Below are 23,629 nucleotides of genomic sequence, written 5' to 3'. Positions count from 1 at the left end.
AAGTCTCAGGATACAAAATCAATGTACAGAAATCAGTTGCGTTCTTATACACCAATAATGGAGCCACAGAAAGACAAATAAACTGGTCCCATTCACAATTGCACCAAGAAGCATAAAATACCTAGGAATAAAACTAACCAAAGATGTAAAAGATCTGGACGCTGAAAACTATAGAAAGCTTATGAAGGAAATTGAAGAAGATACAAAGAAATGGAAAACATTCCATGCTCATGGAACGGAAGAGTAAATATTGTTAAAATGTTAATACTACCCAAGGCTATCTACACATTCAATGCAATCCCAATCAAAATTGCACCAGTATTCTTCTTGAAGCTAGAACAAGCAATCCTAAAATTTGTGGGAACCACAAAACACACTGAATAGCCAAAGTAATATTGAAGAAGACCAAAGCAGGAGGCATCACAATTCCAGACTTTAGCCTCTACTACAAAGCTGTAGTCATCAAGACAGCATGGTATTGACACAAAAATAGACACATAGACCAATCGAATAGAATAGAGACTCCAGAATTGGACCCACAAAAGTATGGCCAACTAATCTTTGACAAAGCAGGAAAGAATATCCAATGGAAAAAAAGTCTCTTTAACAAATGATGCTGGGAGATCTGGACAGCAACATGCGGAAGAATGAAACGAGACCACTTTCTTACAGCATTCACAAAAATAACTCAAAATGGATAAATGACCAGAATGTGAGACAGGAAACCATCAAAACCCTAGAGGAGAAAGCAGGAAATAACCTCTCTGACCTCAGCCGCAGCAATTTCTTACGTGACACATCTCCAAAGGCAAGGGAATTAAAAGCAAAAATGAACTTTTGGGGCCTCATGAAGATAAAAAGCTTCTGCACTGCAAAGGAAACAAGCAACAAAACTAAAAGGCAACCAACAGAATGGGAAACGATGTTTGCAAATGACATATGAGACAAAGGGCTAGTATCCAAAATCTATAAAGAACTCACCAAGCTCCACACCTGAAAAACAAATAATCCAGTGAAGAAATGGGCAGAAAACATGAATAGACACTTCTCTAAAGAAGACATCCAGATGGCCAACAGGCACATGAAAAGATGCTCAACATCACTCCTCATCAGGGAAATACAGATCAAACCACACTGAGATACTATGTTAAACAACAGCGGTGAGAGTGGGCATCCCTGTCGTGTTCCTGATCTCAGGGAAAAAGCTCTCAGTTTTTCCCCATTGAGGATGATGTTAGCTGTGGGCTTTTCATAAATGGCTTTTATGATGTGTAAGTATGTTCCTTCTATCCCGACTTTCTCAAGGGTTTTTATAAAGAAAGGGTGCTGGATTTTGTCAAAGGCCTTTTCTGCATGGATTGACAGGATCATAGGGTTCTTCTCTTTTTTTTTTATTATGTGATGTATCACGTTGATTGATTTGCGAATGTTGAACCAGCCCTGCATCCCAGGAATGAATCCCACTTGATCATGGTGAATAATTCTTTTTATATGCTCTTGAATTTGATTTGCTAGTATCTTATTGAGAATTTTTGCATCCATATTCATCAGGGATATTGGCCTGTAATTCTCTTTTTTTACTGGGTCTCTGTCTGTTTAGGAATCAAAGTAATACTGGCTTCATAGAATGAGTCTGGAAGCTTTCCTTCCCTTTCTATTTCTTGGAATAGCTTGAGAAGGATAGGTATTATCTCTCTTTAAACGTCTGGTAGAACTCCCCTGGGAAGCCATCTGGTCCTGGACTCGTATTTGTTGGGAGGTTTTTTTTTTTTTCAATATATGAAATTTATTGTCAAATTGGTTTCAATACAACACCCAGTGCTCATCCCAAAACGTGCCTTCCTGAATACCCATCACCCACCCTCTCCTCCCTCCCACCCCCCATCAACCCTCAGTTTGTTCTCAGTTTTTAACAGTCTCTTATGCTTTGGCTCTGTTGGGAGATTTTTGATAACCGATTCAATTTCTTCGCTGGTTATGGGTCTGTTCAAGCTTTCTCTTTCCTCCTGATTGAGTTTTGGAAGAGTGTGGGTGTTTAGGAATTTGTCCATTTCTTCCAGATTGTCCAATTTGTTGGCATATAATTTTTCATAGTATTCCCTGATAATTGTTTGTATCTCTGAGGGATTGGTTGTAATAATTCCATTTTCATTCATGATTTTATCTATTTGGGTCATCTCCCTTTTCTTTTTGAGAAGCCTGGCTAGAGGTTTATCAATTTTGTTTATTTTTTCAAAAAACCAACTCTTGGTTTTGTTGATCTGCTCTACCGTTTTTTTAGATTCTATATTGTTTATTTCTGCTCTGATCTTTATTATTTCTCTTCTTCTGCTGGGTTTAGGCTGCCTTTGCTGTTCTGCTTCTAGTTCCTTTAGGTGTGCTGTTAGATTTTGTATTTGGGATTTTTCTTGTTTCTTGAGATAGGCCTGGATTGCGATGTATTTTCCTCTCAGGACTGCCTTTGCTGCATCCCAAAGTGTTTGGATTGTTGTATTTTCATTTTCGTTTGTTTCCATATATTTTTTAATTTCTTCTCTAATTGCCTGGTTGACCCACTCATTCTTTAGTAGGGTGTTGTTTAACCTCCATGCTTTTGGAGGTTTTCCAGACTTTTTCCTGTGGTTGATTTCAAGCTTCATAGCATTGTGGTCTGAAAGTATGCATGGTATAATTTCAATTCTTGTAAACTTATGAAGGGCTGTTTTGTGACCCAGTATATGATCTATCTTGGAGAATGTTCCATGTGCACTCGAGAAGAAAGTATATTCTGTTGCTTTGGGATGCAGAGTTCTAAATATATCTGTCAAGTCCATCTGATCCAATGTATCATTCAGGGCCCTTGTTTCTTTATTGACCGTGTGTCTAGATGATCTATCCATTTCTGTAAGTGGAGTGTTAAAGTCCCCTGCAATTACCACATTCTTATCAATAAGGTTGCTTATGTTTATGAGTAATTGTTTTATATATTTGGGGCCTCCAGTATTCGGCGCATAGACATTTATAATTGTTAGCTCTTCCTGATGGATAGACCCTGTAATTATTATATAATGCCCTTCTTCATCTCTTGTTACAGCCTTTAATTTAAAGTCTAGTTTGTCTGATATAAGTATGGCTACTCCAGCTTTCTTTTGGCTTCCAGTAGCATGATAAATAGTTCTCCATCCCCTCACTCTCAATCTAAAGGTGTCCTCAGGTCTAAAATGAGTCTCTTGTAGACAGCAAATCGATGGGTCTTGTTTTTTTATCCATTCTGATACCCTATGTCTTTTGGTTGGCGCATTTAATCCATTTACATTCAGTGTTATTATAGAAAGATACGGGTTTAGAGTCATTGTGATGTCTGTATGTTTTATGCTTGTAGTGATGTCTCTGGTACTTTGTCTCACAGGATCCCCCTTAGGATCTCTTGTAGGGCTGGTTTAGTGGTGACAAATTCCTTCAGTTTTTGTTTGTTTGGGAAGACCTTTATCTCTCCTTCTATTCTAAATGACAGACTTGCTGGATAAAGGATTCTTGGCTGCATATTTTTTCTGTTTAGCACACTGAAAGATCTCGTGCCAATCCTTTCTGGCCTGCCAAGTTTCAAAAGAGAGATCAGTCACGAGTCTTATAGGTCTCCCTTTATATGTGAGGGCACGTTTATCCCTTGCTGCTTTCAGAATTTTCTCTTTATCCTTGTATTTTGCCAGTTTGACTATGATATGTCGTGCAGAAGATCGATTCAAGTTACTTCTGAAGGGAGTTCTCTGTGCCTCTTGGATTTCAATGCCTTTTTCCTTCCCCAGTTCAGGGAAGTTCTCAGCTATTATTTCTTCAAGTACCCCTTCAGCACCTTTCCCTCTCTCTTCCTCCTCTGGGATACCAATTATGCGTATATTATTTCTTTTTAGTGTATCACTTAGTTCTCTAATTTTCCCCTCATACTCCTGGATTTTTTTTATCTCTCTTTTTCTCAGCTTCCTCTTTTTCCATAACTTTATCTTCTAGTTCACCTATTCTCTCCTCTGCCTCTTCAATCCGAGCCGTGGTGGTTTCCATTTTGTTTTGCATTTTGTTTAAAGCGTTTTTCAGCTCCTCATGACTGTTCCTTAGTCCCTTGATCTCTGAGATCAGATGAGATCGGGCGCGTTCAGGGTGGTATGGCCATAGACAGTCCCTTGATCTCTGTAGCAAGAGATTCTCTGCTGTCCTCTATACTGTTTTCAAGCCCAGCGATTAATTTTATGACTATTATTCTAAATTCACTTTCTGTTATATTATTTAAATCCTTTTTGATCAGTTCATTAGCTGTTGTTATTTCCTGGAGATTCTTCTGAGGGGAATTCTTCCATTTGGTCATTTTGGATAGTCCCTGGAGTGGTGTGGACCTGCAGGGCACTTCCCCTGTGCTGTGGTGTATAACTGGAGTTGGTGGGCAGGGCCGCAGTCCAACCTGATGTCTGCCCCCAGCCCACCACTGGGGCCACAGTCAGACTGGTGTGTGCCTTCTTGTCCCCTCTCCTAGGGGCGGGATTCACTGTGGGTGGTGTGGCCCGTCTGGGCTACTTGCACACTGCCAGGCTTGTGGTGCTGGGGATCTGTCGTATTAGCTGGGGTGGGTAGGCAAGGTGCACGGGGGCAGGAGGGGCAGGCTTAGCTCGCTTCTCCTTAGGTGATACACTTCAGGAGAGGCCCTGTGGCAGCGCGAGGGAGTCATATCTGCTGCCAGAGGTTTGGCTCCGCAGAAGCACAGAGTTGGGTGTTTGCGCGGAGCGAGCAAGTTCCCTGGCAGGAACTGGTTCCCTTTGGGATTTTGGCTGGGGGATGGGCGAGGGAGATGGCGCTGGCGAGTGCCTTTGTTCCCCACCAAACTGAGCTCTGTCATCTGTCTGGGGGCTCAGCAGCTCTCCCTCCCTTTGTCCTCCAGCCTTCCCGCTTTCCGAGCAGAGCTGTTAACTTATGACCTCCCAGACGCTAACATGCGCTTGTTGTCGAAACACAGTCTGTCCAGCCCCTATGCTTTTGCCAGCCAGACTCGGGGGCTCTGCTTGGCCGGCAGGCTGCCCCTCCGCCCCGGCTCCCTCCTGCCAGTCCTTGGAGCGTGCACCGCCTCGACGCCCTTCCTACCCTCTTCCGTGGGCCTCTCGTCTGCACTTCCCTCTGGAGACTCCATTCTGCTAATCCTCTGGCGGTTTTCTGGGTTATTTAGGCAGGTGTAGGTGGAATCTAAGTGATCAGCAGGATGCACGGTGAGGCCAGCATCCTCCTATGCCGCCATCTTACCGCTTGTATTGCTTGTATTGTTTGTATTGGTTGTATTGTTTGTATTGCTTGTATTTCTTGTATTGCTTGTATTTCTGAGGGATTGAGATCAGGATCAGAACAAGGATGTCCACTCTCACTGCTGTTGTTTAACATAGTGTTGGAAGTTCTAGCATCAGCAATCAAACAACAAAAGGAAATCAAAGGCATCAAAACTGGCAAAGATGAAGTCAAGCTTTCACTTTTTGTAGATGACATGATATTATACATGGAAAATCCGATAGACTCCACCAAAAGTCTGCTAGAACTGATACATGAATTCAGCAAAGTTGCAGGATACAAAATCAATGTACAGAAATCAGTTGCATTCTTATACACTAACAATGAAGCAACAGAAAGACAAATAAAGAAACTGATCCCATTCACAATTGCACCAAGAAGCATAAAATACCTAGGAATAAATCTAACCAAAGATGTAAAAGATCTGTATGCTGAAAACTATAGAAAGCTTATGAAAGTAGTTGAAGAAGATACAACGAAATGGAAAGACATTCCCTGCTCAAGGATTGGAAGAATAAATATTGTCAAAATGTCAATACTACCCAAAGCTATCTACACATTCAATGCAATCCCAATCAAAATTGCACCAGCATTCTTCTCGAAACTAGAACAAGCAATCCTAAAATTCATATGGAACCACAAAAGGCCCCAAATAGCCAAAGTAATTTTGAAGAAGAAGACCAAAGCAGGAGGCATCACAATCCCAGACTTTAGCCTCTACTACAAACCTGTAATCATCAAGACAGCATGGTATTGGCACAAAAACAGACACATAGACCAATGGAATAGAATAGAAACCCCAGAGCTAGACCCACAAACCTATGGCCAACAAATCTTTGACAAAGCAGGAAAGAACATCCAATGGAAAAAAAGACAGTCTCTTTAACAAATGGTGCTGGGAGAACTGGACAGCAACATGCAGAAGGTTGAAACTAGACCACTTTCTCACACCATTCACAAAAATAAACTCAAAATGGATAAAGGACCTGAATGTGAGACAGGAAACCATCAAAACCCTAGAGGAGAAAGCAGGAAAAGACCTCTCTGACCTCAGCCGTAGCAATATCTTACTTGACACATCCCCAAAGGCAAGGGAATTAAAAGCAAAATGAATTACTGGGACCTTATGAAGATAAAAAGCTTCTGCACAGCAAAGGAAACAACCAACAAAACTAAAAGGCAACCAACGGAATGGGAAAAGATATTTGCAAATGACATATGAGACAAAGGGCTAGTATCCAAAATCTATAAAGAGCTCACCAAACTCCACACCCGAAAAACAAATAACCCAGTGAAGAAATGGGCAGAAAACATGAATAGACACTTCTCTAAAGAAGACATCCGGATGGCCAACAGGCACATGAAAAGATGTTCAGCGTCGCTCCTTATCAGGGAAATACAAATCAAAACCACACTCAGATATCACCTCACGCCAGTCAGAGTGGCCAAAATGAACAAATCAGGAGACTATAGATGCTGGAGAGGATGTGGAGAAACGGGAACCCTCTTGCACTGTTGGTGGGAATTCAAATTCGTGCAGCTGCTCTGGAAAGCAGTGTGGAGGTTCCTCAGAAAATTAAAAATAGACCTACCCTATGACCCAGCAATAGCACTGCTGGGAATATACCCAAGGGATACAGGAATACTGATGCATAGGGGCACTTGTACCCCAATGTTTATAGCAGCACTCTCAACAATAGCCAAATTGTGGAAAGAGCCTAAATGTCCATCAACTGATGAATGGATAAAGAAATTGTGGTTTATATACACAATGGAATACTACGTGGCAATGAGAAAGAATGAAATATGGCCTTTTGTAGCAACGTGGATGGAACTGGAGAGTGTGATGCTAAGTGAAATAAGCCATACAGAGAAAGACAGATACCATATGGTTTCACTCTTATGTGGATCTTGAGAAACTTAACAGAAACCCATGGGGGAGGGGAAGGGAAAAAAAAAAGAGGTTAGAGTGGGAGAGAGCCAAAGCATAAGAGACTGTTAAAAACTGAGAACAAACTGAGGGTTGATGGGGGGTGGGAGGGAGGGGAGGGTGGGTGATGGGTATTCAGGAGGGCACGTTTTGGGATGAGCACTGGGTGTTGTATGGAAACCAATTTGACAATAAAGTTCATATATTGAAAAAAAAACCACACTGAGATACCACCTCACGCCAGTCATAGTCGCTAAAATGAACAAATCAGGAGACTATAGATGCTGGAGAGGATGTGGAGAAACGGGAACCCTCTTGCACTGTTGGTGGGAACGCAAACTGGTGCAGCTGCTCCGGAAAACTGTGGAGGTTCCTCAAAAAATTAAAAATAGAACTACCCTGTGACCCAGCAATAGCACTGCTAGAAATTTACCCAAGGGGTACAGGAGTGCTGATGCATAGCGGCACTTGTACCACAATGTTTATAGCAGCACTCTCAACAATAGCCAAATTATGGAAAGAGCCTAAAAATCCATCAGCTGATGAATGGATAAAGAAATTGTGTCTCATATACACAATGGAATACTACTTGGCAATGAGAAAGAATGAAACATGGCCTTTTGTAGCAACGCGGATGGAACTGGAGAGTGTTATGCTAAGTGAAATAAGTCATACAGAGAAAGACAGTTACCATATGTTTTCACTCTTATGTGGATCCTGAGAAACTTAACAGATGACCATGGGGGAGGGGAACGAAAAAACAAACGTTAGAGAGGGAGGGAGCCAAACCAATAGAGACTCTTAAAAACTGACAATAAACTGAGGGTTGATGTGGGGTGGGAGGGACGCAAGGGGTGATGGGCACTGAGGAGGGCACGTGTTGGGATGAGCACCGGGTGTTGTATGGAAACTAATTTGACAATAAATTTCATATTAAAAAAATAAGAAATAAAATTTAAAAAAGCACAGACTGGGCCACTTCTAAATAGGAGAAGAATTTTCCCCAAGGTCCTAGAGGTTGGAGGTCCAAGATGGAGATGTGATTTCAGTCAGGATCTGGTGAGAGACCTCTCTGGGTTGCGGACTGCTGACATCTGGCTGTGTCCTCACATGGTGGAAGGGATGAGTCAGCTTTCTGGGGCCTCTTGTAGAAGGGCACAATTCTCAGTCATATGGGATCTACCCTCTTGACTGACTCACCTCCCAAAGGTCCCAGCTCCTGAAACCATCCTCTTGGGCACGAAATTTTCAATATATAAAACCTGTTGGGGGACACAAACATTCAGACCAAAGCAGACACTGACCCTCCTTAATACTGTCCTAGTTCTTATACCCGGCTAGATCTGGCCCTTTGTGACCCTTGGATGTTTTATTATCACCCATGAAAGTGATGTCACGGTCAGACATATTAATGTTTACTTCTGATACATCGGTTTATTTCCTTTACAATAATTTACTGCCAAAAAAGAGAAATAACTATACTGAAAATAACACAGTTCCCAAGTTTCTAGCATTTATTATGGTTGATGTCTTTCCAAAGTGAAGTCGAAATTTGGGGAATGTCTTCATTGTGCTTCTCAAATGGATTACTATGCAAAAAAAACAAAACAAACAAACAAAACAAAACAAAGCAAAACCCAGAGGTCGTCTCACACAATGGAGAAAGAGGGAGCCACAGGTGCACTGGTGGAAAGCCTCAGACGCCCGACATTCCACTGCTATGGTGGTACCATGGAGTTTAATGGGGGTAGGCCAGTCCATGAAAGTGCTTGACCGCCACATCATTAGAAAATCAGATGCCATCCTTAGGTTGTGTAACCAAACCCATAGGGTTTCCTTATTGCTCTGTCAGAATGTGACAAAACACTTTCAAGGAAGTTGGCTCCTCACTTCAAATCAGCCATGCCCTAGTCCGGAGGTGTGGATGCAACAGGAGGCACCTACTCACCTGGCCCAGGGTTCAGGGTCTGGAAGGAAGGTGGTGTTGGCGGGAGGTGGGTGCAGCTCCACGTGGAGAAGGTGGGGGACCCCCTAGTGCCATCCCAGTTCCACGTGGATTAGAAGGGCCCGCCATGCCACTAGTTCCTGGGGCGCCAGAGTGGGAGATGCAGGTTGGACTTCGGGGTTGTGGTGAGCTGTGGTCAGGAGGCCTGAGGGCCCTGGTGGCCCTTGCAGTGAGCTGGGCTCGGTGAAGTGCCGCTGGGCAGAAGACCGCCATTAATCTCCGTCTTTAGGGTCCTCAGCAGCCCTGCGGGGCTCACACGGGGGCTCTGAGCAAGGGGGGAATCCCTTCTGTAACCCTGCAACTCGGGAACCCGCTGGGCAACAGGGAGGGGGCCGGGGTTGGGGGGACGGCCGCTGTCCCCAGCTCTGCCTCCAGGGCGGCGTGTGCATGAGCACGCACTGTGGGGCTGACTTTAACCCGTCATTCTTTCATTTCACGTTGTCTCGTGACCACGTGTCCACACACGCCCTCCAACTGTTGTTTGTTTCTGTCTTGTTTGCATGTAGAAATGGGAAGTTAAAATAAATATAAGTATTATGGGTTTTAAATTCTCATACGGAAATGTATGCTCGAATCAAAGGAAGGCTTTGACGTCCACGGGTAAAAAAGCTCTACTTGGGACATGGCGAGGGCGTGTTAGAAGGAGTAGCGGAGAGAGCAGGGTGTGGCACGTGGCCCCGGACTTGTGTCTGTCTCAGAGCCATCCCCTATGCACCTGCTCCAAGAGGTGGGGCCGAAAGGGGTTCCGTTTCTTTATTGACATGATCACATTAATGTTCATCTTGATAGCTTTCGTGTATGATGAAATAATATGATGAAACCAATTTGTAGGTTGAATTCAATAAAACTGTGATACAGAATCATCAAATCCAAGAGGAAACTTTTAGTAATAGTAAATACTCATGAATTAAAAAAAAAAGATTTCATAAACAGGTACATTTCACACTCATACATACTCCACAGGTATTATTCACAATAATAAATACTGCACATCATTGTGTGTATATTCCTGGGAGCTAGTTGAAGTATAAGGTAGGATATGATTAGATGCCAGTTACAAAGTGCAAATGTGGAAAGATACCAATATCTCTAGATATAGATATATATCTACATCCATTGAGAGAGAGAGAGAGAGAGAGAGAGATAGGTAGGTATAGATATTGATATCTTTCCACCTGTTTCTGTTTCTCTTGAGAACCCTAGTACAGTCAGACCTACTGAGAAAGTCCACATCCCCAGGCCCAGGTGCACAGGCCATGCATAAGACTCAGGCTGGACCACAACAGACATATGTGCTGCCCTGCCCCCACACGCCATAGGAGCAATGATTGATAAGCACCAGCCATCCATCACGGGCCTGGAGAGACTCTGGGAAGCAGAGTTTGTAGGGATGACTGGAAGCTGAAGGTAAACGGGATGAGAACACTGAGTAAAACCACATGCCATCTGAGTGCCCACACTAAGCTCAAGGCACCCTAGAGAAATATGGGGCCTTAGCTGCTCCATCGATAATTGTAGCAACAATCCCATCCAGTCCAATTCCCTGTGGGCTGACTCAAATCCCACCCTAACAGCCTGATGGAGGACAAGGAATTCTGTATCTAGGCATCAATATTATTTATTTCATTTGCTCCTTTCCTCCTATGTCTACAATTTAATAAAATTATGACACTTGTTTTAAAAGCAGGAGAACAAAAATAAAACACAATCAACAGGGTAGACTCACAAAAAGTCCAGAAACTGAACAGGGATTTTATTTTATTTTATTTTATTTTATTTTATTTTATTTTTTAATTTTTTTTCAACGTTTATTTATTTTTGGGACAGAGAGAGACAGAGCATGAACAGGGGAGGGGCAGAGAGAGGGAGACACAGAATCAGAAACAGGCTCCAGGCTCCGAGCCATCAGCCCAGAGCCCGACGCGGGGCTCGAACTCACGGACCGCGAGATCATGACCTGGCTGAAGTCGGACGCTTAACCGACTGCGCCACCCAGGCGCCCCTGAACAGGGATTTTAAAATAACAACAAGGACTGAAGAAAAACTGGACAACATGAAATAAAAGATGGGGAAATTTCAACAGACAGATGAAAACCATAAGAATCAAACATACGTGGTAGAAGTCAAAAGCACTATCAGAGATGAAGTGAAAACAGGATTTGTGAAAACATGACAGCCTTGTAATCCGGGGTGTTGGTGTTTCTTTACAAGGGATTGCCTATAGTCTATCACTTGTCCAATTTTCATGACAAAGCCCAGGGCTCCTTGCTGCAAAATAGAATTTTATATAGTAGATATCCAGAAAATAGAAGCTGAGAACACTCTGTCTTCTTCTAGGGGAAAGAAAACAGAGAGGAAGAAAGAATAAACCAATGAGACATGTGTCCCAGATTCCACCTCTCCAGGTTCAGAAAGCAAGAGGTATATTGTCTTTTCCTCAGTTCATGGAGGAATGAAGAAGCATGAAGAATTGTATGAAAATTTGGTTGGAAGATTGTTAAGGGAATTCACCATGAGGGTGAGAACGAGGTAGCTGTGCAGCGTCTATGTTTAATTTTGCTACGTAGGCTGTTCCCCGTGTATTCCACACTGCTCCACAAGAAGCAATTGACTTAAAGTCTAAGGGACTCATTTCCATAAGCCTGCCCAAAGCATTTTTCCTACAAAAGCAACTATTAACTCAAGAGGAATTAAAAATAGAATTAAAATCTCCCTGTCTCATTGTCCTTTCTCACAAATCTGTATCAGAGAATTGGTGCTTAAGAAAATGTGCACACTAATGAGAAAGAATGAAATCTGGCCCTGTGTAGCAATGTGGATGGAACTGGAGAGTGTGATGCTAAGTGAAATAAGCCATACAGAGAAAGGCAGATACCATATGTTTTCACTCTTATGTGGATCCTGAGAAACTTAACAGAAACCCATGGGGGAGGGGAAGGAAAAAAAAGAGGTTAGAGTGGGAGAGAGCCAAAGCATAAGAGACTCTTAAAAACTGAGAACAAACTGAGGGTTGATGGGGTGTGGGAGGGAGGGGAGGGTCGGTGATGGGTATTGAAGAGGGTATCTTTTGGGATGAGCACTGGGTGTTGTATGGAAACCAACTTCACAATAAATTTCATATATTAAAAAAAAGAGGGAAAAAATAAAAATAAAAAAAATAAAACAGGTCTTTTGGAAACAGCCTAAAGATGGATCTTGTTTTCTTATTCATTCTGTTACCCTATGTCTTTTGACTAGAGCATTTAGTCCATTGACATGTAGAGTGAGTACTGAAAGATATGAATTTATTGCCATTGTGTTGCCTGTAGAGTTTGAGTTTCTGGTGGTGTTCTCTGGTCTTTGTTGCTTTTGTCTTTTTTGCTTTGGTTCACCTTTTCTCCCCTGAGAGAGTCCCCCACACAATTTTGTTCCAGGCTGGTTAAGGGTCACAAACATCTATAGTTTTCCTGTGTCTGGGAAACACTTTATCTCCCTTTCTATTTTGAACAAACAGCCTTGCTGAATGAAGAGCTTTGGGCTGCTTATTTTTCCAGTTCAGCACATTGAATGTATCCCACCACTCCTTTCTGTCCTGCCAATTTCTGTGGATAGGTCTTCTGAGAACCTGATCTGGTTGCACTTGTAAGGTAAGGGCTTTTTTCCTTTGCTGCTTTCATAATTCTCTCCTTGTCTCTTTATTTTGTGAATTTGAATATGAAATGACTTGTTGATAGTTGGTTTTCCTTGAATCTGATGGGAGTTCTCTGTGCTTCCTGGGTTTTGATGTCTGTCTTTCCTCAGGGTAGGAAAGTGTTCTGGTATGATTTCCTCACATAAACCTTCTTCTCAGTGTTCTCTGTCTACATTTTCTGGGACCCCTATTATTCAGATGTTGTTCCTTTTTACTGAGTCACTACGTTCTCTAAATCTTATATAATTCTCTTTTGCCTTAGTTTCCCTCTTTTTTTCCTGCTTCATTAACCTCTATAAGTTTGTCCTCTGCATCATCAATTCCCTGCTCTGCTGCATCCATCCTTGCCTCCGTGGCAACCATATGAGATTGCATCTCAATTCTAGCATTTTTAATTTCATGATGGCAAATTTTACTTCTTTTATCTCCACAGAAAGGGAATCTATGCTTTTTTCAAACCCAGCTAATATTCGTATTATCAGGACTCTAAATTCTGGTTCAGACATTTTGCTTATTTGTCGGGAGCATTTCCTCCTGTCCTTTCAGTGAATTCCTTCATTTTGGAAGAAGTAAAGGAATTATTTAAAAATTTAAAAATTTTAAACAACACACAAAAAAATCAAATGAAGGATGCTAGATCCTAAATGTGTTTTGGTCTGGTTGTTGAAAGAAGCTTGACAGAATAGAGAAAAAAGGGAAAGAAAAGGGGAAAAAAGGAAATAAAAAGTAGGAAAACATTTGATAATTAAAAACATGCAACCTTCCTTTGTCTCCAGCATCCATCCACTCCCCACTTCTACACTATCTGCGACCAAGCCATGTGGTGGCACCTCCCTTCTGAATTTCATCTCAGAAGGGGCTGTGTTTCCAAACCCCTCATTTCTGAGGTCCCTTAGTCATGGACCCACTCCAACCCTCCGTGGGAGGGTCTTGCCAAGCAATGGCCAGGTGCTCGCCACCCCTGGGAACGTTCATGGGACCACCTGCTGCAGATGCCCAGAGGCTACAGCCAGGTACCAATGTGCCCCACAAGACTTTCACCCAGTCATGTAGCAGCAGCGTCTCAGGGGTTGTGGTAAATCACAACACACATCTGGTGCCAGACTTCACTGCCCCATAATGCCTTTGTTCCAAAACCAACAAACAGCTGTTGTCCAGGGTCCACTGGGACACTTACCTGTGGGGAGGCCACACGACCTCTACCAAATGTTCTCTTAGCAAGGGAACCGCTTCTCCCCACGTGGCCCTCGGAGCCCTCGGACCTCACTCCTGGGGATTCACCCTTCCCACCAGATCACCACCAGGTAGCGAAGTACAGAGTTTCCAACTCTGGGCTCCCTTGTTTATAGGGCCCTTCTTCTTAATGGTATTGAAAGTCTACTTTCTCCTTTCTTGCTTTCTTGTTCAGTCCCTTTTGGGTGTTTCCACTCTTTCTCTTTCTCTACAGTTGCCTTTTGGGGAGTGTTTTCCTGTATTCTACCCCCTGTTTCTGTCCTATCTCCACAAGCAAAAACAACTCCCTATCCACCATGGCTTCTCTCTCCCCCAAATCACCTCTCGTGCTGTGTACCTGCCAAGTTCTCTGGCTCAGGTTATGCAGATTGTTATGTTGATCCTCAGATAAATTTTCTAGTGTGAAAAATGCTTTTGTGCTGATCCTGCTGAATTTCAGGAATGAGAGAAGCAGAAAACTTCCATGCTACTCCACCATCTTGGTCCCTTCTCCTGGGGAGAAGGGATTGTGAGGGATTGTAAGCTTCTTTGTGGTGTGCTTCCTTTATCCTCGAGATTAATTAAAAGTACAGTCTAAACTCATAGGTGTTTGAGGAAAACTGGGAGAGGTATATGTCCCTTTGGGCAAAATGGCTTTGAGCATAGACAAGCCAATGTCAAGATGGAAGAGTGAGGAGAGTTGCCATAAGTCACATATGACCACCAGAACATATTGGTAGAACATGGAAATGTGCTTTGGGAAGCCTTCGCATGGATTATGTGAGAAGTACCAAATAGAAAAGTAGAAAACAGATAGAGATACCTCCTACTGTTATCCATATATTAAAAGGGATTTTTGCTCCAGGAAAACCAGAAAGGCCTCTAAAGCCTTGGTTATACATAATTTCTATCAGTGCATAATGAATGAATCCAACGAGAAGGTGGTGTTTGACTGGCAGAGAGGTTGAGAATGTGGCTGGGAATTTCCAAGGAAAAGGAGGAGAGATGTGTTGAGGGTAGAGCAAGACTAGCTCTGAAATCATCTTGAACTGTTACCAAAAAGTGAAACTCACACCTGTAGTCTTAGAAGAAGTGGCAAACGTAGGGCGCCTGGGTGGCTCAGTCCATTGAGCATCCCACTCTCAGTTTCAGCTCAGGTCATGATCTCATGGTTTGTGGGTTTGAGCCCTGCATCAAGCTCTGCACTGATGTGTGGAGCCTGCTTGGGGTTCTCTCTATCACTGCCTCTCCCCTGCTCATGCCTCTAAATAAATAAATAAATTTTAAATAAAATAATAAAGAAAAAGAAATATCAAAGGTATTTTCCAAGAAGTGGACTGAAAATTTATGGAAATATGACAGAACAGAAAACTTTTATTATAATACCAACTAGCAAGCAGTTCAGCTGGGAGAGGGTGGTATGTGCAGTAAGTTATGAAGGTCTGAGGTGGTGGAGGTGAAGTGGCAACAGTTAGTTTCACATGAAAAGGAGAGAACTGGTTATTCAGCAAATATGTTGCATTGAAGTCTGTCAAAGAGTTGCTGTAGATATGTCTGAATACATCAATCCGTTGTTGTCTTCTGTGTTGAATCTCCGTCTTTCAACTGCTCTTTCTGGCATTTCACTTAGTTGAGTTCTGAAGGGCCTGTTTTCCAGACAACTCTTTGTTCTTCAGTGGGCAGCTGATAAGAAACAACTTGAGTCCCTCTGTAAAAGTGTAACTAAATAAATTTCCATTCATCTGGAAAGAATTCTATAAACATCTCCATTATTAGACTACCTAACATGAAGAACCAATCTTTGTAACAAACCATATGGGTAAGGTGATTGCCATGTCCTAAAAGCAAAAATAAGTGAGTAGAAGCAACAAAGGGAGAGGATCCACCAATCTAGAAGGAATCTAGATTTCACTCGGGACAAATAGAGAAATTTTGGGGTCATCTTCTTAGAAGAGCATCAATATCTTCTACTCTGGAGTTCCACAAATTGAGAATGCGTCCCTCCCCTGGTAAGTCAATCAAACATCTACCAATCACCACCAGTGAATCTGATTATACCCCTTCGTCCTGAGAGTCTGAGAGACAGAATCGAGAGTGCTTCAAGGTTGGTGAATGAGTTCTGGGGTGGGGGCTTGGCAGGGCCAGCGGAAAATGTGTAGCAAATAAGGAGATCTTCTCATTCAGGTTAATCTTCCATAAACAGGTGAGAGAAGATAGGAAAAACCATCTGTAGAGCTTTCATGATCATGTCAACTATCTTATACTGATTCTCATCTCTGTGTTTTTGCAGGTTTATAGCATATAATGCCTCTTTCTCAGCCAATTCCCTCTCCATTTGTTCCATTTGTCTCTGCTGCTCCAGTTTATCCTCCAGCTTTCTGATTTTGTCTTCAAACTCCTTTCTTATCTGCACTCTCTCTCTCTCTAGCTCTGCTGCGTAAAATTCTTGCATTTCTTGCATTTGTTTCTGAATCTCGTTGTCAGCCTTTTGGTACATCTTATTAGTGTAGCATCTTCCTTCATTCTCGGCCACAATGCGCTGGACCAGGGTGAGCAGCTGATTTCTCTGGGCCTCCTGCTCAGCTCCTGTCGCCCGATTGTTGAACACGCAGTAGCGATCACCAAACTTGCCCACCAACTCTCGGATATCTTTGGGTGCTTTCTGTAAGTAATCATGGAAATTTATGCCATCCAAGTCATCTTTCCGGGTGAATAAGAGAATCATGTATCTCTTAGCTCTGAGTCCAAACACTTGCAGGATCTTCTCTGTGGCCTTTCGCTCTTCCTGCGTGTACCGGCCCAGCGGGACCACCAGGAGCAGAGCATGAGGCCCTGGGGAGGTCAGGAAGATGCAGTGAGCAATCTCCTTGCAGGTGTCAGCATCCTGTACCTCGGTGTCGAAAATGCCAGGCGTATCCACAACCACAATTTCTCTTCCCTGCCACCTGCTGCTCCCTTTCTTACAGGTCTTGGTGACTGATGTTGCCGCAATGCTGGAATGAAACACTTTCTCTCCAAGGATGCTGTTGCCTGTGGCACTTTTCCCTCCTCCAGTCTTACCCACTAAGACCAGTCTCAGCTGTGAATCTCTGCCATCTTGGTTTCTAAGCCCTGGGACATCAGGAAACAAAAGCCACAGCATTAGGATGGTAATCCAGCTGCTTCTCCTGCATGGCCCCCCATTTCCCCTCACACACATCCCTCCTCTGTAGCCGCACGCCCCCCCCCCCCATAAGTGACTGCGGCACTCCCAGAACTCTATAGAAGGCCCTTCTAGAGAAGCCTATTCGAAGTCTACAGAAAGCCTGAAATTCTCTTGCAATACTTGGGGAATGCCCAAGTACTTTCCAGGATTTCCTGGAGCTTCTTACTCTTCCTTTTTATAGCTAAGTAGCCCACAGAAGAGTAAACAAAATATTGTAGTTTACAAAGAGAATTCTGAGCTGCTGCTGCTGGTAGCTATTCCTCATAAGAGCAATGCAGCAAGTAACACAAAATCTGACTTTGGGGCATCTCAGTGGGAGACTCCCCTCCCCATTTATATTCAGAATGGAACTTTGCTCTCCCATTAAGAAGCCAGCTAGGCAGGTTACACAAGCCAACCCATCCTTGCAGGGTACAAAAGGGATGCTTGTGTGGAAAGAGAAAGTGTCTTTTTCTGTTTCCTGTGTGCAACCATTTTGTCAGGGATTGTGACAGGAGAGAGAACAATAAAATTTACATTTAAAGTTAAAAACCTTAGGTTAAAAACCTTAGCTTAGAGTCCAGTGAAGTTTTCATATTCTTAATTAAGACATTAAAGAGTTATAGACAGGAAATATCAACAGATCTCTAAAATTATTATAAAATCTCTTGATACATAAAAAATAAAAGAAACAGAGACCCTGGGTGGCTCAGTCAGATGAGCATTGGACTCTTCATATTGGCTCAGGTTGTGATTCCAGGGTCGTGGGACTGAGTCCCACATCAGGCTGCACACTGAGCATGGAGTCTGCTTAAGATTATCTCTCTCTATTCCTCTCTATCTCTCCCTCTTCCCCTGTCCCTCTCCCTCTTTCTCTCTTAAAAAAGTTGAGGGGCACGTGGGTGGTTCAGTCAGCTGAGTGCCCGACTTCAACTCCGGTCATGATCCCACTATTTACGGGTTCCAGCCCCCCATCGGGCTCTTTGTTCACATTTCAGAGCCTGGAGCCTGCTTCAGTTTCTATGTCTCCCTCTCTCTCTGCCTGTCCTCTGCTCACTCTCTGTCTCTGTCTCTGTCTCTCTTTCTCTCTTTCTCTCAAAACTAAATAAACATTAAAAAAATTCTTTGGGGAGTCGCCTGGGTGGCTCAGTGGGTTAAGCGTCCGACTTCTTGAGGTCTATGAGTTTAAGCCCTGCACCAGGATCTGGGCTGACAGCTCAGAGTCCGGTGCCTGCTTCAGATACTGTGTCTTCCTCTCTCTCTCTCTGCTCCCACTCTGTCTCTCTGTCTCTCTGTCTCTCTCTCTTAAAAATGAATAAATATAAAAGAAATTTCTTAATGAAATAAAAATGGATACAGTTGAGAGCATCAGTAGAGTTATATTTTCTTAGCTTCACTAGATTAAGCGTTCTACTTCCTAGGAAGTTGACAGATAATACCAGCTCAGCACAGCAATTCTCACATTTTTCAGAATAACTGTGACTTCAGTTAAACAACAAATCATCTATACAACTGTTATGCATTTGTATTCAGTAATTCATTGCATACCTCCTTATGGTGTCTATACAGTCTCTGTCTTCAGGATTTGTTAAACACAGAACTCCCCCCCCCACCACCACCACCCTATAGAACATAGGTGGAAATCACATTTGAAAGCCTGTACCTCTGAGGAGACAGACCCTGACAGCACAACCCTAAGTGAGGCTGATTCCTGCATGGGAAATCCTGTATTATGGCCATCCTTTTATGCTTGAACATAATGCATATGTTATCATACTCACAACATTAGAGACACTATTATAAACAGCATTTTATTTGTCAGACACAGCAACAGCATTGATCCAGTCCCTTAGACCCAAAATCTAGCAACTGCCCTTGATTCTTCCCTTCCCTTGCCTTCCCTTGCCTTCCCTTGCCTTCCCTTCCCTTCCCTTGCTTTCCCTTTCCTTTCCATATCAGCACATTCTCTGAGCTCCACCTGCAAATCTGTCTACTTTTCTCCCTCCACTTTGAAGGCCACCACACTAGCTCCCACTACCATCAGCATCCAGGCCTCCAGAGTCTCCCAGCTGTTCTCTCTGCTTCCATTTGGTCCCCTTCCATCTACTCTGTCAATTGGAATACTCTTTTAAAAATGCCAGTGGAGCAGAGGAGAGATATTGCAGAAGCTCCAGCTCTGGGTTCCACAAAATCTGTAGTTGGTCTCCAATTCCTTCCGAGGATTAGCAAATCATCCCCAATGCAGAGTTCACACATGATAACCAGATCCCCGGCCTGAGACAGGTAGATTTCCAGAAACCGAGAACACTGAATACAGAATGGCTAAGATTATCAAAGGAAACATGTGGATGGGAGTTCAGATTATCATTTAGTTAGCATCCCTATGCAAGGCTCCAACTTTGGGACAGCCTGAGGGCATCTGCCTAGAGAGGAGGAGAGAAATCACGGGAGGAGAAACAGAAAGGCGTTTTACCCGGAGAGAGTGGACAGGGTGGACAGGAAAGAAAGAGCAGAGGAAATGAAGAGGAGATCAGATAGATACAGGGGTGGAAACATTTTGCTCCAGCCGGATGAGGGCTGGCTGTCAGCACAAGAGAACCCCTCTGCTCCTGTCCTCCCCCACCCAGCCCGGGGGGACCCAAGCAGGATATCACCGATCTCACCGCAGCTGCTCCTGGGGCCACCGGGGCTGCAGTACGTATCGCTGTTGGGGGTTGCCATTGCAGTGTGAATTCCTGCCATAGAGAAACAGAACGTGTGGTTTTAGGGAGGTGGATGGTACTGGAAGCCTCAACCTCGTGTAGCCAACAGTTTCTTCTCTTCTGCACACTTGCCACTTGGTTTCCCTGCCCTATTTCCCAAGGCTTCTCTGCTCTCCACATTTGGGCTCATCTTCAGATTGTTCCCTTTTCTTCACACAATCATGCACTTGCGGTGGTCTGTTAGCACTCCTTCAGGGTGGCCTTCCCCTGGGATACTGAGGATTTACTGACAGACCCCTTCCACTCCCCTTAAGAAGCCAGACTTGCCTAAACAATGCATTCCTTGCTAATAAATTCCTTTCTTTGTCTTCTCTTTTAATGCCCTCTCCCTGCCTTTAAAGACCTTTCTTCTGTAGCTCAGTGGAGCACCCCTCAATTTGCAGGATAAGATGCTGCCTGATTCATGAATCTTCCATAAAACCAATTTTTTGGCTGAATTTTGTTACATAACAAAATTACTGGAGCAGACTTTGACTAGGACGGGCTGAAAATGCTCGTTGTTCTGGACAAGCTCTTCTGATGGGAAGCCATCAAAACAAATATACAACACTGTGAGCAAGACAGACCCTTCTCTTGTAAGAAGAGTTCTTTCTTTATCCCTTAAAGACAGGGAATAGGAAAGAGCTTCTTGTAAAGCGAGAAGAGAAAGCACAGAATTTTTAAAAATCATTTTTGGGCACAATGTTGGTGCTGGTGATGGGTGTTAGGGAGGGGGAGGATAACAGAAATAGGGAAACAAAAGGTATTTCGGTGTTTCATAAGGTCCTTCTTCTAGCTTGTGGGCTCTCTCTTCAGTCTGAAGTTCTGTGCTATGTATCCCAGCTCAGATGTCAGATCAAAAGACTGCACTTCTGGGGTGCTGACCTTGGGTGGCTGGGTTCTCCTACTGCCTAATGAACAGGCATCCATTGGTCCCCAGCTCCTCCCCAACTGCCGAGGGTCACCTGGAGATGAGGGGCGTCTCCCTCATCTTGCCTCCTAAAGGCATGGGAAGTTCCTCTTCCCCAACTCTGAGTGAGGCTCAGAAAGGGGCAGCCCTGAGCAGGCAGACAGCTGGGTAGCAGAGCCTCTGATCCTGACCTGGGTGATGGCTTTGGGGAAAGGGACAGTGACCTGTGCTTCTTCATCTCCCATCTGCTCCTCCCCATAGAGCTCATTCTGTCTGCTCACCCAAGTTTATCCCTGAAAACTTCAAGTTTATTTATACTTTCTATTAATAACGAGGGGAATAACATTTGTACAAGTATTCTGTGGGCAGCAAGCCCTGAAAGACAATTGATTTGTAGGGCTCAGCCCTCAAAACAGATTACAACCTAAAGTCAGAAAAAAACAGGAAAAAGGAACCAACAAGAAAGACACAGTCTGAAAGCATGTTTGCCCGGAGGTTTAAAATGTACGTCCGGGGGAGAGGTCCCCTCTCCATCAAAATCACACATTACCCTTTGTTCCCTCCCCCAAATACCCCTTTTCTCTTACCTGGAAAGTTTGGGTCCTGCTCCCTTCTCTAACTTTGAAGACAATGCTAAGCTAAGACGTTGAGAGAAAGGAGAGAGGATGTGAGAGGAGGAGCTGTACAAACTTGCTCATGCAAGAGACCTGCCCACTTCGTCATCTAGCCTCTCAGATAGAACTTCCTGTAACTAATGATTTCATTTTTGCAGTACAATAAGTTAGCCATTAACCACATGGGCTGTTGACAACATGAAGTGTGACGAGTGTGAAGGCAGAAGTGAATTTTTAATTTTATTTCACCTGAATTAATTTGTAAAGGTTTTATTTTTAAATAATCTCTCCACCCAATGTGGGGCTCATACAACCCGGAGATCAAGAGTTGCATACTCCACTGACTGAGCCAGCCAAGCACCTCTATTCGAACTAATTGAAAGTTAGACAACCACATCTGCCTTGTAGATACCATATTCATCCATGCAGACTCTACCAGGAAGGACAAAATAAGGGTTATGCTGTGACATTCTGGAAAAACTGCTGAGTCAAAACTAGAGAGCTGCCAGCTCTGAAAAGCCTGTGTTCCCTGACCCCACATCTCAGCACAACAGGGGTCTTTCAGACCAACGTCTGCTCCTACTGCTTAGGTCTATATCAGTGTAGGCAGCCACTATGTCCTCTCCTTCCTCCCTGGGACTAGGGGAGAGTTGTTATTTCCAAGGTATTATCTGGCTGAAGCCAGAGAGGGTAGCTTATCTTAACTAATTAGGATAGGTCCAAAGTTACCCTGTGAGATGGTGCTCAGACCATTTGCAATAGGCTAACCACTAACATCTGACTCTACCTGCCAGGAAAATGTAAACTGTGAGAGTATTGTCAAGGGGGGGGAGGGGGTCCCAGTTCCCTAGAGACACGGATCCCATTATTTTTTTTCTATATGTTAGTTTTCCAAGTATCTTTATTTTCTTTTTTTTTTTTTAATTAATTTTAAAGTGGGATGGTTGAATGGCTCAGTCAGTTAAGCATCTGACTTCAGTTAAGGTCATGATCTCACAGTTCCTGAGTTCGAGCCCCACATCAGGCTCTGTGCTGACAGCTCAGAGTCTCAAGTCTGCTTCGGATTCTGTGTCTCTCCCTCTTTGTATCTCTCCCACTTGCACTCCATCTCTCTCTTTAAAAAGTGAATAAACGTTAAAAAAGTTTTTAATTATTTGAAAAGTTTATATTTTGCTACTTGTTTTCTCAGTGCAGAGTCTGACACAGGGCTTGAACTCACAAACCATGAGATCATGACCTGGGCCCAAATCAACATTCCACATTTAACCCACTGAGCCACCCAGATGCTTTACAATCATATAAAACTGGCCACAAGGTGTCACACTACCTGGGTCCGTGCCCTGTTACAATACGAATTTCTGTCTTTTCTCATCCACAGATGGAGTCTATTCCCTTGGAACTCAAGGCCTCAAAGGTTTTGGAGTTTGCCTTTTTACAATGTGAGCTCCTTTATGCATTTCTTGTTTCTGCTTTATAATTTGACACCTTTTTCAACCCATGTCCTCCTTCTCATGCATTTAAAAATATCTGTAACCCTCTATTAGAAATGACATAGTAAAGAGACGAGAGGATGATCCCTATGCACCTCACAGCTCAGTCCCTAGAAAGTCTGTAGTCTACCTTCCATGTTAATGTTACCAAGCTCCCACCCAGAACCTTCTCAACAGAACAAGCACGGTTGTTCTAAATTTACCTGTGCACAGCCACACTTCTTTCTTGTCTTCACCACAAGCATTTCCTGCCACATCTCCTTCTGTTTTGAGCACCTCACAGGATATAAGGCTAAAGTGCAAGGTCCTACCCAGACCTACCATGGAAGCCTAATTAAGGACTGGCTTGAGCTGAGTAAAATGACCAGTGTGGGCTGTCCCTCTTGACTCTGACGTTCAGAGCCTTGACAATGGAGCTTTTAAATTTTTTTTAACGTTTATTTATTTTTGAGACAGAGAGAGACAGAGCATGAACGGGGGAGGGTCAGAGAGAGAAGGAGACACAGAATCTGAAACAGTCTCCAGGCTCTGAGCGGTCAGCACAGAGCCCGACGCGGGGCTCGAACTCACGG

At 43.5% G+C, this 23,629-nt stretch overlaps 3 protein-coding genes across 3 annotated transcripts in view; 1 reads left to right on the top strand and 2 right to left on the bottom strand.

The window, feature by feature from the left end:
* Nucleotides 1-23,629, top strand: part of LOC122488509 (GTPase IMAP family member 1-like) — a 66,927-nt gene that overhangs the window by 6,410 nt on the left and 36,888 nt on the right. The gene's annotated exons all lie outside the window — the stretch shown is intronic.
* LOC122488504 (GTPase IMAP family member 8-like) overlaps nucleotides 1-23,629 on the bottom strand; it is a 97,780-nt gene that overhangs the window by 55,475 nt on the left and 18,676 nt on the right. The gene's annotated exons all lie outside the window — the stretch shown is intronic.
* Nucleotides 16,195-21,664, bottom strand: LOC122488508 (GTPase IMAP family member 4-like). Its single transcript, XM_043589884.1, has 3 exons — nucleotides 21,541-21,664; nucleotides 19,966-20,037; nucleotides 16,195-17,229 (listed from the first exon to the last, which is right to left on the bottom strand). Exons 2-3 carry the CDS (start codon nucleotides 20,021-20,023, stop codon nucleotides 16,304-16,306), a joined length of 984 nt encoding a protein of 327 aa, XP_043445819.1. The 5' UTR covers nucleotides 20,024-20,037; nucleotides 21,541-21,664; the 3' UTR covers nucleotides 16,195-16,303.

This window comes from Prionailurus bengalensis, chromosome A2 (assembly GCF_016509475.1).
Source record: "Prionailurus bengalensis isolate Pbe53 chromosome A2, Fcat_Pben_1.1_paternal_pri, whole genome shotgun sequence".
In the NCBI taxonomy this organism is placed as follows: domain Eukaryota; kingdom Metazoa; phylum Chordata; class Mammalia; order Carnivora; family Felidae; genus Prionailurus; species Prionailurus bengalensis.
The sequence above is the reverse complement of the archived record's forward strand: the minus strand, read 5'-3'. Positions and strand labels throughout refer to the sequence as shown.